The 15,687-nt window shown below is 43.6% G+C and overlaps 1 protein-coding gene across 1 annotated transcript in view; it reads right to left on the bottom strand.

Moving 5' to 3' along the window:
* The window catches only part of Fhod3 (formin homology 2 domain containing 3), a 416,588-nt gene that overhangs the window by 55,721 nt on the left and 345,180 nt on the right, over positions 1–15,687 (bottom strand). Inside the window, exon 14 of the mRNA XM_028774845.1 lies at positions 10,692–10,903. Within this exon, the coding sequence (XP_028630678.1) occupies positions 10,692–10,903 (212 nt within the window). The remainder of the gene's footprint in view (positions 1–10,691; positions 10,904–15,687) is intronic.

Raw genomic sequence — 15,687 nt, 5'->3', positions numbered from 1 at the left:
ACTCAATACGCTTTTCTGGCTTCTGTGGACACTGCAGGCATGTAGCACACATAAACTAATGTAAGCACAGAGACACATAAATATTTTTAATGTAACACATTATCACCAGGAAAATACTAATTCTGCTATTAATTTTTAGGCCTTCAAAACTAAGGTCCCAGCATTGCTTCAAATTTTAGAGCCAGATGCCCAAAGTTTATGTCTAAGCCACTCTATGTTACCTTTAGAGACACCACTTTATAGACCCTGTTAGTAATCTGTTAAACTCCACCTCCACAGTTACCTGGCAACAGGCAGGTAACTCTGCCCACTATAAAAGGGGCTGCTTGGCCCCTCCTCTCTCTCTTGGCTCGAGACTCAGCACCTGCAGGTTGCCGTCTCCCCTCCCCCCTTCCCTTCCCCCTCTCTCCACGTGGTCATGGCCGGCCTCTACCCTCTCTTCTGCTCCTCTCTCTCTCCTCTCGCTCTCCCACTCTCTTAATAAACCTCCCCTCATGGAACCGTCTAGTCTGCTGTGATCTGTTACAAGCTGCGCGTGACTTTTTAGACCCTGTAACTGTCCTAACCATCAAGAGGTTCTCACTTAGCAACACTGGGACTCAGTATGAAGTTCTAGCCTTGTCCTCACAGGCTGTGTTATCTCCAAATCCACATTCTGACACTCTTAGATCACACTCAGTTCCACATGTTAGTCATACTCCAAAGAGCACATGGGGATAAAGAAGAGCTCAAGAAATGACAACCACAGCTACCAAAGCAGATGCAGATAGGTAGATTCAAGTGCATCATGTATTTGGGCTTGGGGTTAGACAAGATCACAAGTGCTTCAGGGATGATTCTTTCTAGGTTGGATACTCAATGCAGTGGTGGAGTGTCCACCTACTTTCTGTGAGGTCTTGGTTCAAAATATACAGCCCCCCCAACACACACATATACACGTGCACGCACACATGCACTCACACCCTCGCACATTCATATAGCTGGGGAGATAGCTTAGTCCTGTCATGCATTCAAGCACAAGGACCTGAATTCAATACCCAGAATCCACATTAAAGCTGGGTATGGAGGTATGTCCTCATAATCCTCGTGCTGGAAAGGCAGAGACAGGCAGATCTCTGGAGCTCTCTGGCCTGCTAGTGTAGCTTAATGGGTGAGTAAGCTAGGAAACCCTATCTCAACAAGCAAGTAGGATGACAGACTGAGTAATGACAGTAAAGATGTTGACATCTGACCTCCATATGCATGTGTTCCCATATGCACACACATATGTACACATAATATAAGTTTTTATACATTATGAAACCTAATGTACCATTATATATTATATATATTATTTGTATACCCATATACACACATGTATAAAATTTCTATTCTCCTCTTCCTTCTCAGAGGACACTTCAGACTGGGAATTCAACACTGTAGCATCACAAAATAAAACAGCAGTAGCCAGTTTCAGGTTCAGTTACTGTGTGCTTGATAAAGCACAGTAAATATTCTATTTCATACAATAAACAGAAACTGGAATGTTGTCCCAGGTCCTTGCACTGTTTATTGATATACTGTTACTTTGAAGTCATGTGATGGGACCCCAAACACTAGGTCATGAAGACTTCCTCTGAAGTTAGACACACTGGTGCTGTTCTGATTCCAACAAGTTGAATGGGATAGACTCTAATCTTCACCCATCCTTGGATAGAAGTCACTCTAAACTGGTAGAGCTTTCCAGAAGCCTCTCTGGCCCTAGTTAAGCCTTAAACAGAAGCACCGAGGGAATCAAAGGAGCATGTGGACATGAAGACGTGATGGTCCTGCATAGCTGCATCCAACAAACTGATAGAGCTTACCTTTTTTAATCAATAAGTTTTATGGCCTCTCAATAATTCAGTTACTGACAAATGGATGTTCTTCTGGGATCAAAAACAAAATCCTTTTGTTTACTAAATATTTATTGATATCTGTCATGGTTGATGTACCATTCAGGGTACAAAACAACTTACATATAAAAAATTATCTTACCCAAAGTATTCTTCAGGTTCAAGTTGTCTGTTAAGTCACAGCAAAGAGACATTATAAGATCAAACAACTAGCAGCTAGGGTCAATACTAGCTCTCCAGGCCAGGATATTCTGACCAAGTATAAATAGAAACAGCTGGCCTGAGCCTGGGGCCCAGCTAGATATCTCACCTTTAAATCCTCACTCCAAACAACTGTCCCCAACTTTTATCTGTCACTCCAGAAGTAGCTTTTGATTCTACAACTCAGAAGTTTATCTGCATTTCTTAGCAAATAAATTCACAAAGACGAAATCTAGGATTAGCACAAAAGTCATTGACAGGCTTAGAAACAGTTCTTAGACTTGAACCTCGATCATGTAGTATTTTTCTATAGTGGTTGAATGGACAAAGGGGCTATTTTAAGAAATAAATATATTTTAACTATCAATATGTCCAGAACCATCCTCTTAATTTTCTATTAGAGTGCCCAGATATTCACAAAGAAATAGTCCAGGGACACTTGTCAATTCAGTGAAGAAATGCCCCCTCAGGCCAGAGTTGTATATTCTGCTCACAGGAAGTGCCCTGGATAGCCATGGAAGTGTCCTCTACCTTTCCCAGATGAGGAATATAAGGTCTGACACATCTGTGGTGGCACCTTATACATAAGACTTCCACACTGAACGTCCTTACACAAGCACCTGGCAAGTCTTAGTATCTTTAAGGAACTTAATGACAGAAAGCATCTGAAGAGGTGGGAGATACTTAACTCCAGGACCCAAAAGGACAAGGGTAGAGACAAAGACTACATATTTTTCAGAGGCAGGTAACCATTGGAAGTGGGCATGGGAGGGTTGGGTGAAAGAGGAGTATGAAGAGAGAGGGCCTGGCAGTAACTTTGAAAAACCTACCTCACAGAGGACATCAGCATAGCTATGAGAAAAATGAGACTTGATGGGGAGATGGTGAGGCAAGGAGAAGACCCTGAAGCAAATAGCACATTCCTTCTGTAGATTATCTACAAGATGTAGAGGGGATAAAAGAGGTTGCATCAAAGAAGCTATGAGAACCTTCTAGTATACTCATTGGGCTTTTTCAGAGAGGTTTCAACTTAGAAAGACTTAAAAGAAACATGTCTGTCTCAAGCTTAACAAAATGCATTGCAGGGTCCCTGGTCCCAGGAGGTCTTACTGAATCAGGATTTTAGGGCCTATAAAACCAGCATGTGCTTACTCAGCTATACTACAGCCTTTATATCATTGTGTGTAAATGCAGTGCAGTATATATGGAGAGTAAGCACTTGTGACGGTTTGTATATGTTCAGCCCAGAAAGTGGCACCATTAGAAGGTGTAGCCCTGTAGGAGTAGATGTGTCACTGTGAGTATGGGCTCTAAGATCTTCATCCTAGCTGCCTGGAAGTCAATATTCTGCTAGCAGCCTTCAGGTGAAGATGTAGAACTCTCAGCTGCTCCTGCACCATGCCTGCTTGGATGCTGCCATGTTCCTGCCTTGATGATAATGGACTGAACCTCTGAACCTGTAAGCCAGCCCCAATTAAATGTTGTTCTTTATAAAACTTGCCTTGGTCATGGTGTCTGTTTACAGCAGTGACACCCTAACTAAGACAGTACCGAAGGAAAAGTACAAGTTATGGCTATAGCATTGTGGCTACTAAGGCCCTGAGCTAGGGAAGGATGCCAGGAAAAACCTCAGATTATCATTTATTGTTTCTTTCAAGGTCTTGGCTGTTGGCTGAAAGGCTGAATACCCTCATTGTCCCAGCTCACAGAACCTCTTGCCATCAATATGAGGTTCCCACTTTGAACAAAAGGCACTCATTTCTCCTGTCGCCTCCCCGTGTGGGCAAGGACTCATGTTCCTCACATTCTCTTTATTAAACAAAAGCAAGTAAATTAATTGCTATTTAAAACATGATCTTTTTTGCTTACCCTAAGTGGACTTTAGGATATAAAATCTATAGTAAAGTTTGTTAAAAAACCATTGTCCTTTAATGTTGGGTAACAACACACATGATTCCTCATTTTTCTACAGCCTGGCAAGCAGAGGCACTGAGAGCCCTTCTTCTGGAATTACTTTCTAAGGAGATACATACATACATACGTACATACACACACACACACACACACACACACACACACACACACATATATATATATATGGAAAAAGAGGAGAGAGAGAGAGGGAGGGAGGGAGGGAAGAAGGGAGAAAGAGAGAGAGAGAGAGAGAGAGAGAGAGAGAGAGAGAGAGAGAGAGAGAGAGAGTCAGTCCTTGGAAAATAGAAATGGGAGAGAGAGAGAAGGAATGTGTACACAAGAGTGGGTGAGAATATTCATTTCACTGTCCACCATCCTGTGGGAAGGGATGCTTACTGCCCCTAAGCTCTGAGTTCCCCTCTTCAGGTTTCTCACAGTTACATGTCTAGGCATCACTAGTCCATGTTCACATCACCATGGGAACCAAGGCTGGGAAAAATGGCACACAAGTGGAGGTTCTCTGACTACCTCTGGCCCTGTAAGTTCTCATCTCTGACCCTAGAGTTCCATGCTCTCGTCCAGCATCTCTGATGTTGTTGCAGCTCAGCCCCTTAAAGGTAGAATTAAAGTCTCAAAGCTTCCATAATTCTTAACAACAGTTCCTATGAGATCATCATGTTGATCAGAAAGTGCCCACTTAGCCAGTTTTCCCAAAGTTATTTTGTGCTTTCACTTTCCGTAAGGTTTATTCTTTATCTACCTCAAAAGACTCAAAACTTCAGTGTGCCAAAATATGGTACAAGAAAGGCCTGGGGAGACAGTCCAATGGTTAAGAGCACTTGCTGCTCTTGCAGAGAACCCAAGATCAATTCCCAGAACCCACATGATATTTCACAACTGTCTGTAGCTTCAGTTCAGAGCACCTACTACCCTCTTCTAGCCTATTCAGGCACTGCGCGCATAGTGTACACATACAATATCATGGGAGACATTTGTACATATAAAATAAAAACAAACCTTCAAGAGAAAAATATGGCACCAGAAAAACATTGCAAGTCACTCTCAAACTCTTCAACAATTTTGCCTTTTCCAGTGAACTCCAGGTAGGTGTAAAGACTTTCAGTAGTTGTCTATGAAAGAGGAAACAGAGCCCTGGACATCAGTGGAGTTCCTGATGGATTTGGGCAAAGGAACCAAATGGCATCAGGTAGCTTTAGGTAGGTGAAGAATGAGGGGGAAGTACAGGCCCCAGTCCAGCAGCCACAGGAATCAAGTTTCCGGCCAAGTTTCACTGGGCTGAAGGTATCCAAAAGTTTCATGCTCACAAACCAGCAAGTGTGAGGCTGATGACTGACACTGTTCCACAGCTGTTAGGCCAGGTGGAAATGGCACCAGATGTTTTTACCTCATGCCACATGGGTTAGGTAAACTAGGACAGTACCTATGACCTGAAGGAGACTCAAACAGCACACAACAAGGATGGCCATGATACACAGATAATTAATACTAATGATGACTACAGCTAAGATGATGGATGGATCATTTATGAAAATGATTATTCATTTAAATGGACTGAACATTTCATGGCAGAATTGTATGTTTATACTTTATTTCCAGATGCCAGAAACCAAAGGCTAGAGGAATTCTCTTAATTCCAAGACTTTAAATTCACAGATCCAAGAAAGAAGTATCAGTAAGCCACCGTCAATCATTTCTACAAATTCTTCCAGGTGAACATGCAATTGGATTAGCCATGCCTCCTATTCGCAGAGTCAATAAATCCTTTGGAAATACCTTAACATCTAATTGCTAATAGCAAAAGAAAGCTGACTACTGAATATATTGTTCTTGACATACATTTTATATAGTATGTCCAATGTTTCAGATGCACCCTCTAAAGTCTCATCTCTGTGCATAAATGAAAAACAACAAAGATAACCTAGCCTTTATTACCTTGCCTTAGTATAAGGCTTGTGGGTAAAAGCCATTTATAAACACTCAATAGTAACTTCCTTCCATTAAGAATAGTAATTTCTTTCCATCTGGCCTCAAAAGGGCCCTGAGTGTTTTCAGACACATCCCTGGGACCACCACCAATAGCTGGCTCTCAGGACAGCATTTTTTTTCCTTTACATTGTTTCCATGAAATGAATTCCAAGGATATGACACATTTGGTGACAATACTTTCTGTAATAGTCACTCATGTCATTGATACTTTGTGTGATAGTTACTTGTCTCACTGACACTTTGTGAGATAGTTACTTATGTCATTGATATTTTATATGATAGTCACTTGTCTCATTGATACTTTGTGTGAGAGTCATTTGTGTCATTGATACTTTGTGTGATGCTTACTTATCTCATTGCTCTGACAAAATACCCAAAGAGGCAACTTAAGGAAGGAAGGGTTAGTTTGGTTCATGGTTCAAGAGTATAGTCCATCGTGTTAGAGAAATCATGGTGGCAGGACCTGAGGCCACTGACTACAGTCATCCACAGTCAGACCACAGCAAGAAATTAATAGTAGGGTGCAGTTTTTTGTTTCTCTTTTATTGAGTTCAAGACCAAAGGCTGTAGAATAGTATCACCTACAGTAGGTAGGTGCGTCTTCCCACTGTAACAAAATTTAGCCTAATCTAGATGATCCCTCAAAGATATGCTAAAAGGTTCATCCCATAAATGATGCTAGATCCCACCAAGTGGACAGTTAATTTTAAGCACCACACTTTAGTATACAGACATTTTACTCACAGCATACATATTATTCCTTTTAATCCTCTGTAAAACTTTTAAAAAAAACATATCAGAGAATTTTATACTAATAGGAAACCTTCACTTTGATCAGTGAGAAGAGCTTTGACTCCAGAGTCATCTGTGGGTTTCTTCAGAATAGTAATAGGACATAAACGTATCATATACTCTCCTGAAAGCCCTCTGGTCTCAGTAAAACACCAGCCTATCCAAACAATGGATGAAGAGCGATGTTTTGCCATGTTTACCACAAGATGGGGCTGGTTGTGCTAGCTACAGCACAGCACCAGAAGGAGCCCATATAGATGCCATCACTTCATGAGAGACTGCTAGTTTGACATAAGAGGAAACACACCCAGACCATGACAACAAAGACTGGGCAATTTGGGGACACACATCTGTGAGCTGCAAAGGGGACAGATGGGAAAATAATTTCAGCACACACTGGCTGGCTGGTTGGTGGGGGGCAGTGGCATCATTTACACAAAGGTTATAACATATTTAGCTGAGATTGATTTTGGCTGAGGAACTCACTTGTTGGATGGTACATACTGCTATTAGCATTTAGCCATCAGGTCTTCCCTTCTCAAGTGTATATTTTGTAAGAGGAATGAGAAGAAATTCAAATGCTTTCATCTCTCTCTTTTGTTTTATGTTGTTGAGACAGAGCCCTTGAACTCTTGCTACTCGTGCCTCTACCTCCCTTGTGTTTGGGATTGTAGGTCTGTGCCACCATGCTTGGCACTTACACTTTTAAAAGATCTCCAGAATTCAAGAAAATTACTGTAAGCTGGATGTAGCAAGGAATGCCATAGCCTCTTGAGGTGGAGATGGGAAGGTTAGACTTTCAAGGCCATTCTTTGCTATGTAGGGAAGCCTGAAATCTCCCTATGTTACATGAGACCCTAATTCAAATAGCTAAAATCAAATGAAGTAAAAGTAGCCACTAAGTGACCTATCGTCTTGAGCCATACATAGTTTAGTAACAAATATTAGTTTTTCCCTTTCTTATCAATATGATTCTGAAATGCTTACTTTGAATAAATATTGGGGAAAAGGTAGACAAATGGATAGCATAAACTAGAACAACACAAAGCATGGGCCACTGTGACTCCTCAAATGCTGGGATGCAGCTCTATCCTTGTACTCTTCTCCCAGTCCTGACAGTGACAGCCAACAGGAATCTTCTCTTGCATGTGATCCCCAGGAATCTATAGATGATGCCACCTCCCCTCTTACCCAAACATATGGCCAGATACTCAATAGGAGGGAAGTGATAGGAAAGGAAGGGGCAGGGCATGACAGAACTGTGAAATACACTGTGGTCTTATGTACCAGGAATGACCAAGGATGAAAAAGCCTGTCAACCCTTGGCACATGTGGAACACAACAGTGCCAGGTGTTTGATGCAGGACAAACATCTGGATGTGTGGTTATATATATTATTCTTCCTCCAGATGTTGGGATATTATAAATATTAGGGATAGGCAAAAAGTTATTTTGGAAATTTGAAAATGAGAGGTGGTAGCAAGAAGAGACTAATAGTAGGAAGGCTACAGGACGTTTCAAGGAATATTAACAGAGTGGGGGCAGGGGGAGCTAAATCTTTGTCACTTCAACTTTGGAGGTCTGTCACAAACAAGTCCTCAGAACAGCAGGAACTCCCAGGAGTTCTCACAAACATCTTTCTCTTATGGAGTTCTTTTTAGATTGGCATCATCACTAATTTGTGTATAATCATGTGTCCAAGTTTGTGTGTTTGTGTGTAAATGTGTGTATGGGGTCAACGCTGAGTGTTTCCTTGATCACTTTCCCATCTTAATTTCTGAAGCCGGATCTTCCACTAAACATGGAGCTCATCGTTTGGCTGGACTGGCTGGCTAGCAGGCTCCCAGAACCCATCTGTCTCTACCTCCCTCAATGCTGGGGGTCTGGGTGCAACCATTACATCTGATTTTTTCATGCACATGGTGGATCCAAACTCAGGTTTACTTTGTTTGCACAGCAAACACTTTACTGACTGAGCTGTCTCCCTAGACCCTCATTTCCAATCTAAAACACTTGAGGACGAGGAAGTCAGAACACATTGTGGTCCCACTGGTTCATATTACAATTAATCAAAGTAGGAGACACACCCACCTACATCCTGAAAGACCCACTGATTCCCCCAGGGGAATGTCAACAACAGCACACGATGCTTTATTTATGTACAGGTGTACAAATTCATCCCTGCTCCATGTTTCACATTCAAACCTCACCAGTATGATTATAGTCAAACATCTCTACTTCCCCACTAAATAGTAAAATGACATTCGCTCTGAAAGCTTACTGGAAAAAGTTCATATTGATTAATATATATCACTAATATAGCAACATATATTTATATATAACAAACATATGTACATGAAATGTACATATATACATGTATATACATATATACATATGAATATGTCTGATAGAGGTATGTGTATGCATTTTATTTTCTGTGCTTTTCTAGGGGCTTAAAATACAGTTTTTTTCCTCGATAGGATGGTCTCAGGCTCAACTCTAGTTGGATATAATCCCTGAGGAACTGTCTTCTGCTGCAAACATTGAGTGATTTAAAAATCTAAGAACAACAATATTTACATGTACCACCAAGCCCCCGATTGGTACTATTCTATATTTCCTAGTTTATGGTATCATTTTCTAAATAGCTGGAGGTACACATTAAAGTCCCCAGATGAAGCACTGAACCACAACTTTGCCAGAGGCAAGTTTTCATATTGCCTGTGGAAATACCAAACTCGGATAAAACAATGACCTTAAGGCAAGTTTGGAAAGCTCAGAGTTGCCACAAAATGACTTGTCTTCTTATACTCAGTTTGGGGGTTTTTAGACTGAAATTACTTATCTGTGACTGGACCATCTGCCTGGGATAATCCTCCATGGAGTCAGGAACCAAGAGTAACTAGACTATAATGCAACGTTAGGAGGTAGGGATGCCTGCTCCTGCCCAGCGGACCCTGAGGCTAGGAGAGCCAGCCGAAGGCTGGCTGGATAGTCTTTCCATTGCACCCAGTCCTGCTGAGGCCATGGAGTCCTGCCTTGCCTGGAGGGTGCTGTGGGTGACGGTTAGTCAACCCTCTCAGAGTTGAAAGCTTAGTATCTCAGCCTGCCTTCATCTGGCTGTCTGCATCACGCTGCAAGCCACAGCACTCAGTAAAATCCAGCAGAGCTGGCGGCGGCGCTAGGAGCATATTGTGCAAGCGCCTGTGCTGGGAGCTGTGCTCTGTAGTAACATGAAAGAAAAGCACTGCATGGAGCAATAGGGAAGGCAGCTGGGGTTCGAGGCTGCAATGAACACTGCTGGGCTTGCTTTGCTTTATCTCGCCCCCCCCCCATCCTCACTCCCACCCCCCAAAAAACCTGAAAAACCAAAATTTCTCCATGGAGAACCTGCTGATCTTCACACAAGCTTGTGGACATGCAGTCATGTACACATGTTTACATGCCCACATAGACTACATGAAAACAGTTTTTTAAATTTATCATCTTTTATCATTATATTTTAAGTTTGTTTCTTTGCTTTCATTTATTTTATTCCCATCAATTTAAAATGAATCACGATTTAGGCTAAGAAGATTCCAAAGTGATCACCTTATTGTACAGAGCCACATGTATTCAAATCATAAAGTACTAAATACCCGGTTTTTTAGAGTGTCAATATCAGTCTAATTTTGTATACTCTCATGTTTCAATGACCACATGTGAGTGACTTTGATAAATCAGTTTTACTTTCATCCAAGTGGCTCTGAAGACCTCTGCTCTGTCAGTGACAGCACAGGCTGCTGTCACCCCGAAAGGAAACTTACCTGCCCTGGTATCTTCATGTCAGCTTGCATGCTGAGCTCCCAAGGAAGCCTGATGGGTGGTGATGCTCAGGTTTCCCACCACTCACCCAGCACTCACCTTGGGGGTACTGCAAAGTGGGTGGGGATGAAGGCACCCTGAGAGCCTCTTGTGAGTCAGCAGAGGAGGGACTCTGGCTTGATGGGGAAGGTGAGGCAGGGGCTGCTGGCAAGCTCAGGTCCAAGGAGAGGTCAGGTCTGCCCCTGCTCACGCTCTGGCTTCTCGGCTCCTTCTCCTGTGTCTCGGCTGCCAACTGCTCCAAGTATTTGTATCTGAAAGTTAAATTCCAAAGGGTTTCTGTAAAAAGAAAGCGGAGCCTGTGGCTGATGCTTGTTTATGGATGGAACACCTGCAGAGTGAGCTGGTTTCCTGATGCGTGGAGCAGAGAGAGAGCACAGGGCTGACTGGAAGTTCAGTCTGCCAGAAGCACAGGCAAAGCCAAGATGCTAGCGATTAAAAAGCCTGCATCATTCATAAGCAAGTGAGGACAAATGTCAACATCACACAAAACCAGATCCCGGCTCACGGCTGCAGAATCTTCGTGCCTCCCTTTAGGACGCATTTCTCCAAATAATAACAATAATAAACTAGCAAATAATGACCCGCGAAAGGCTCTGGCAGGAACAGCTGAGAACAGAACCCCTGTGATGTTCACAGCTGTGAAGTGGGAGGGTTCCTTAGTGTGGCAGAGAGAAACTGCCCCCAAATACCAAAAGGGGGCTGCTTGGACTGAGGCCTCGCAGAATTCCTGAACCTGCTTCAGTGCTAACAGCAATACAACTGGAATTCACTTTGTTCTCTCAGCATAGCCCATGGAAACTTTTTTATATTCTAAAATATTTCTGAGCAGGACTCAGACATCCAATAGCTTGGACCTGACGTCACATACAGTTTATTCATCAAAGTCAGTTTAAAAGAACAAAGATACATCTGTTTTGCATTGCAGGCAGGCAGAAACCCACTAACTGTTTATTAAGCACAGCTACCAATCATCTTCCTCATAGTGCACTTTATAGATCAGACCAAAATAACTTTGAAATATGTGCTTCTTTTGTGTAGACGCACAGAAATAACGAACGAGTTAAGCTGTGGCAGGTCTCCCATCTTCCCAGGCTGTGTAGCAGCTTATGCAAACCCCATCACTCTGTGTCCATCCAACTTAATGCTTCCTCGTAGACAGCACCTCTGCCAGCCACCAGGAGCCCCACCCAGATACTCCTCACTTACCAGGATGACAAAGGCAGGGGACATAAAGTCTTTAAAGTAATTTAATATTTAAGAAGCATGTAACTGCGGCTGAGGCAGCTCAATTGGTCAAGCTCATGTCTTGCCAGTACTGAGCTGAGTTTGACCCCTGGATCCACATGTAAGAGCCAAATATGGTGCCACGGTCTCGCAATCTTGGTGCTGGGAAACCTGAGAGGAGCAGATCGCTGAGGCCAGCCTAGCATATGAGGGTAGCTCAGGCTGGTCAGAGACAGTGTCTCAAAAACAAGGTGGGCAGCACTCAAGCACAACATCATTAGAGGTTGACCTCTGACTTGCCCACAAGTGAACATGTGCACACCCAGAAACATGCGCTTCTTGTCTCACCTTTTAGGAGTGTGGAGGCTCCTCTGTCACCTTCAACCTTCTCCACCCCTCCCCCCAACATACACATAAAGACAGGTTGCCCCTCAGACAATGCCAGCATATATTTCTTTCTCTGTGAACCAGCTTGGACCACCACAGCTGCAAGCAATCACAGCCTTGCCTCCAGACTCATGTCGGATATGTAGCCCATTCGGCTCCGATGGCATTTTACATTTACTGCCTGGCATATTTAGTCAGCTCTTCACATGTGTACGTCTGTCTTCGACAAGCAGATAATACGATTTGGGAGATCAGGGGGAGCACCATCCTTTGTTCTTTCCCTCGGTGCCTTGCCTGTGTCTGCTGACAGGAAGCAGGCAAAGTGTGTAGGAAGAAAGCTGCCCAGAAGCCCTCCCACCTGCAGAGGCCCACCCACCTGCAGTCAGGAAGCCTAGGGTTGCATGCACCCCATCTCACCAGCCAGTGAGATCATTTAAAAGGCCAAAATGGTCAAGTATATTTATTATAAGTGTACCAGTAATGGGACGTACATGAAAGTTTTGTTTCCAGCCAGGAGGCCAACCTACCTTAAACAATAACAATGGCTGCAGCATCGGTGGTAGCAGGAGCAGCTCCCCGGATCCTACCAACCCATTCTGGCCTTTCATTTTATCTGGTTCAGCCCTAATCGTGGCCTTCCACATCATACTCTATGGGCAGCCAGGTTGGCAGTAGATTCAGATCAGTTTTTCTACCAAGAGACTGTCAGTCACCAAGACTTCTTGTGCGCATGCAGGTTTCATAAAGGCCATCACCCCAACGATCTATGGCCCAGAGGCCATAACAGGCATAAGAGGGGCAGATGCCCATAGTGGTCAGGTTCATTATTGTCTTAGCCGAAATGAGGGGAGAGGTGAGAGTGGTGGGCTGGTACACATGAACGTGACAGCTCATAGTAGTGAGGAATGCTGAAGCTTGACCACCCTCCTGACACACAGAAACTCCCGACATCCTGGGCAATGACTCTTAAAGTCATCCACTTAGGCGCCCACACATATCCAGCATGGAGAATCACCAGCTTGTAAGGTGACTGTCACACGTCCTTGATGCCTTGTGAAGCAGCACCAACCAGAAGACCGTGACGAGGTTGTCACACAAAGCGCTCCTCCATGTCTGTGGAGCGCAGGCCCAAGGGTTGACCTTGCACCTCTGCTCCTCCATTGAGCCTCCCGTTTCCTTTGCTAAGTCCCTCAGCTTTATCTATCATTCATCATTTTGTTTGTTTGTTTATTGAAGGTTTGTAGAGTGTCCAACAGACCTTAAGCACTGCAGCAGGCACTAAGGAATTAATAATAAACAAGAACAATACCCCCATTCTCATACAGCATGTGAGGGAGTAAATAAACATTTGGAATGAACCCTGATAACTATAGGGCAGAGCAAGACTTTCAGCTTAGTCTCTCTTATTGATTCCTACATACCCTGAATGAGCCAGCCCCACTCACCAGTGACTATTTCTTTTGTCCTCCTACCCAGGTCTCTAAGCCCCCTGACATCTCCTGGGCCTCCCAGAAGAGCTCAGCATCTTTTCTAGTGGTTGCTGAGCCACCATCAGGTACACTTTCCAATTTTCTAGTGCATCCCCAATTTTCCCTTCTACTTTTTTTCCTGTGGCCCCTTGTTTGCTCAGACTAGTAAACCCAAAGCAAGAAAAACAGCTGGTCCAGACTATGGGGATATGTCTGGCTCTGTTTGCTGGTGCCCAGGTCAGCTGAGAGGTAGGATGTGGGTGGGGAAAGGCTAAGCAGGGGCACAGAGGGCTCACTCTTGCACCTGCTGAGAGGACCACCTGCTGGGTAGGGGGCATTCTGCCCTGAAAGAGAAGAAGACAAGGGCAGAGAATGAGTGGGAGAAGGGGAGTGACAACCTCCTTGACATGAGTATGCCAGGGATAATAGGCAAAAGCCCGAATGCAGAAAAGAACAGCCAGGGATAGGCAGAGAGTTATGTGGAGTCTCTGGAGCCAGCTCTGACTTTCACAAGGCACCTGACAAACATTCCCTATAGGAGCCGCTGAGCCTTTCCTGTGTAGACATAGCCTGACAGAAGCTCAAAAATACAGAATCTGGAGAGAAAATGAAACATAAAATTTGAAATTCCTTAACCCCGGGCAAAAAACCAACAGCACCTCAGTAAGAGCGCAGGCTTTCCCATGGTCAGAGACTGTCACTTCTCAGAGGACGAGAAGTTTCTTGTTTCTCGCCAGCACCTCTCTCTCTGAATTTACTGGCCACCACTGGTTATTAGGATGACAATAATCTAATAGAATGTTGGAAATAAACCGATGTTTTATTCATGAGGCTGACTTAAGCATCTAATTTTTTAATTGAGCACAGACAGTCTCCACTGTTGCCTGACTCAGACTGTCTTGATCTATTTAGCTGATGGTGTCTAAAACATTAGCACAATTCCACATCATATTGGCACAGGCCAGAAGTGGCTATGCTCCCTGTAGGCCCCAGTACAAAAGGCATAAACTGAGCCCATCCCTCTCCCCATACTATATCGCCATCTGGTGTCAGAGTAAGTAACTGCAGCCTGTAGAGGAAAAGGGGTAAAAACTTGCTTGGTTGATTTCCTTGTGTCCTTTGTTTACCTCAAACTATCACAAACTGACTATATGAACAGTACAGCTCGTAGTGGAGTTATATTAATGGCTGAAGGCTGGAGAGATGCTTCAGGAGTTAAAAGCACTGGCTGTTCTTTTAGAGAACCAAGGTTCTATTTTCAGTCCCTACATGGCAGCACACAATAGTCTTTAGCATCAGTCTCAGAGGATCTGACATCCTCTCCCAGCCTCCAAGGGCACCAGATATGCATATGGTGCACAGATATACATGAAGGCAAAACACCCATACACATAAAACAACAAAGTTTTAAAAAAGATTAATGGTGAAGTTGTTAGCTTGTTAGGCCATTTACTGTTTAAAAAGTACACCCCCCCTTTCTGTGTGTGTGTGTGTGTGTGTGTGTGTGTGTGTGTGTGTGTTAAATTGCATGCATGTAGGGGTTAGTGTTCTTTCTTTCTATGGTATGTGTCCCAGGAATCAAACTCAGTCTATCAGGCTTGGCAAGAAGTACCTTCCTTCACTCTCTTTATTCTATACCTTATTTATAAGTGGCCACTCTGTGTGCCAAACACTGCTGGACTCCTTGAGAATGGAAAGACATAAGATATGAGAGCATTTCAGGAGGGAAGGAAGCAACCAGTTATAAAACTCAAGGGTCTTGTGCACACTGGGGTCAGTATCCAGCATGGCATGTATGCTCAATTATTGCCTGACTGTCTATGGATCAAGTGACCTGGAAGTACACAGTAAGAATACCTAGTCCAGATTCAGGAATGCTGGTACAAGGTGTTTCAAGTATGGGTAGTGGAGGTATCACAATGTCTTTGGGTCAGTTATGGATTACTTATGGAATG

The sequence above is a fragment of the Grammomys surdaster genome, unplaced genomic scaffold (assembly GCF_004785775.1).
Source record: "Grammomys surdaster isolate TR1022 unplaced genomic scaffold, NIH_TR_1.0 243, whole genome shotgun sequence".
Taxonomy (NCBI): Eukaryota; Metazoa; Chordata; class Mammalia; order Rodentia; family Muridae; genus Grammomys; species Grammomys surdaster.
Note: the sequence above shows the minus strand (reverse complement) of the source record. Positions and strands in the feature narration are given on the sequence as shown.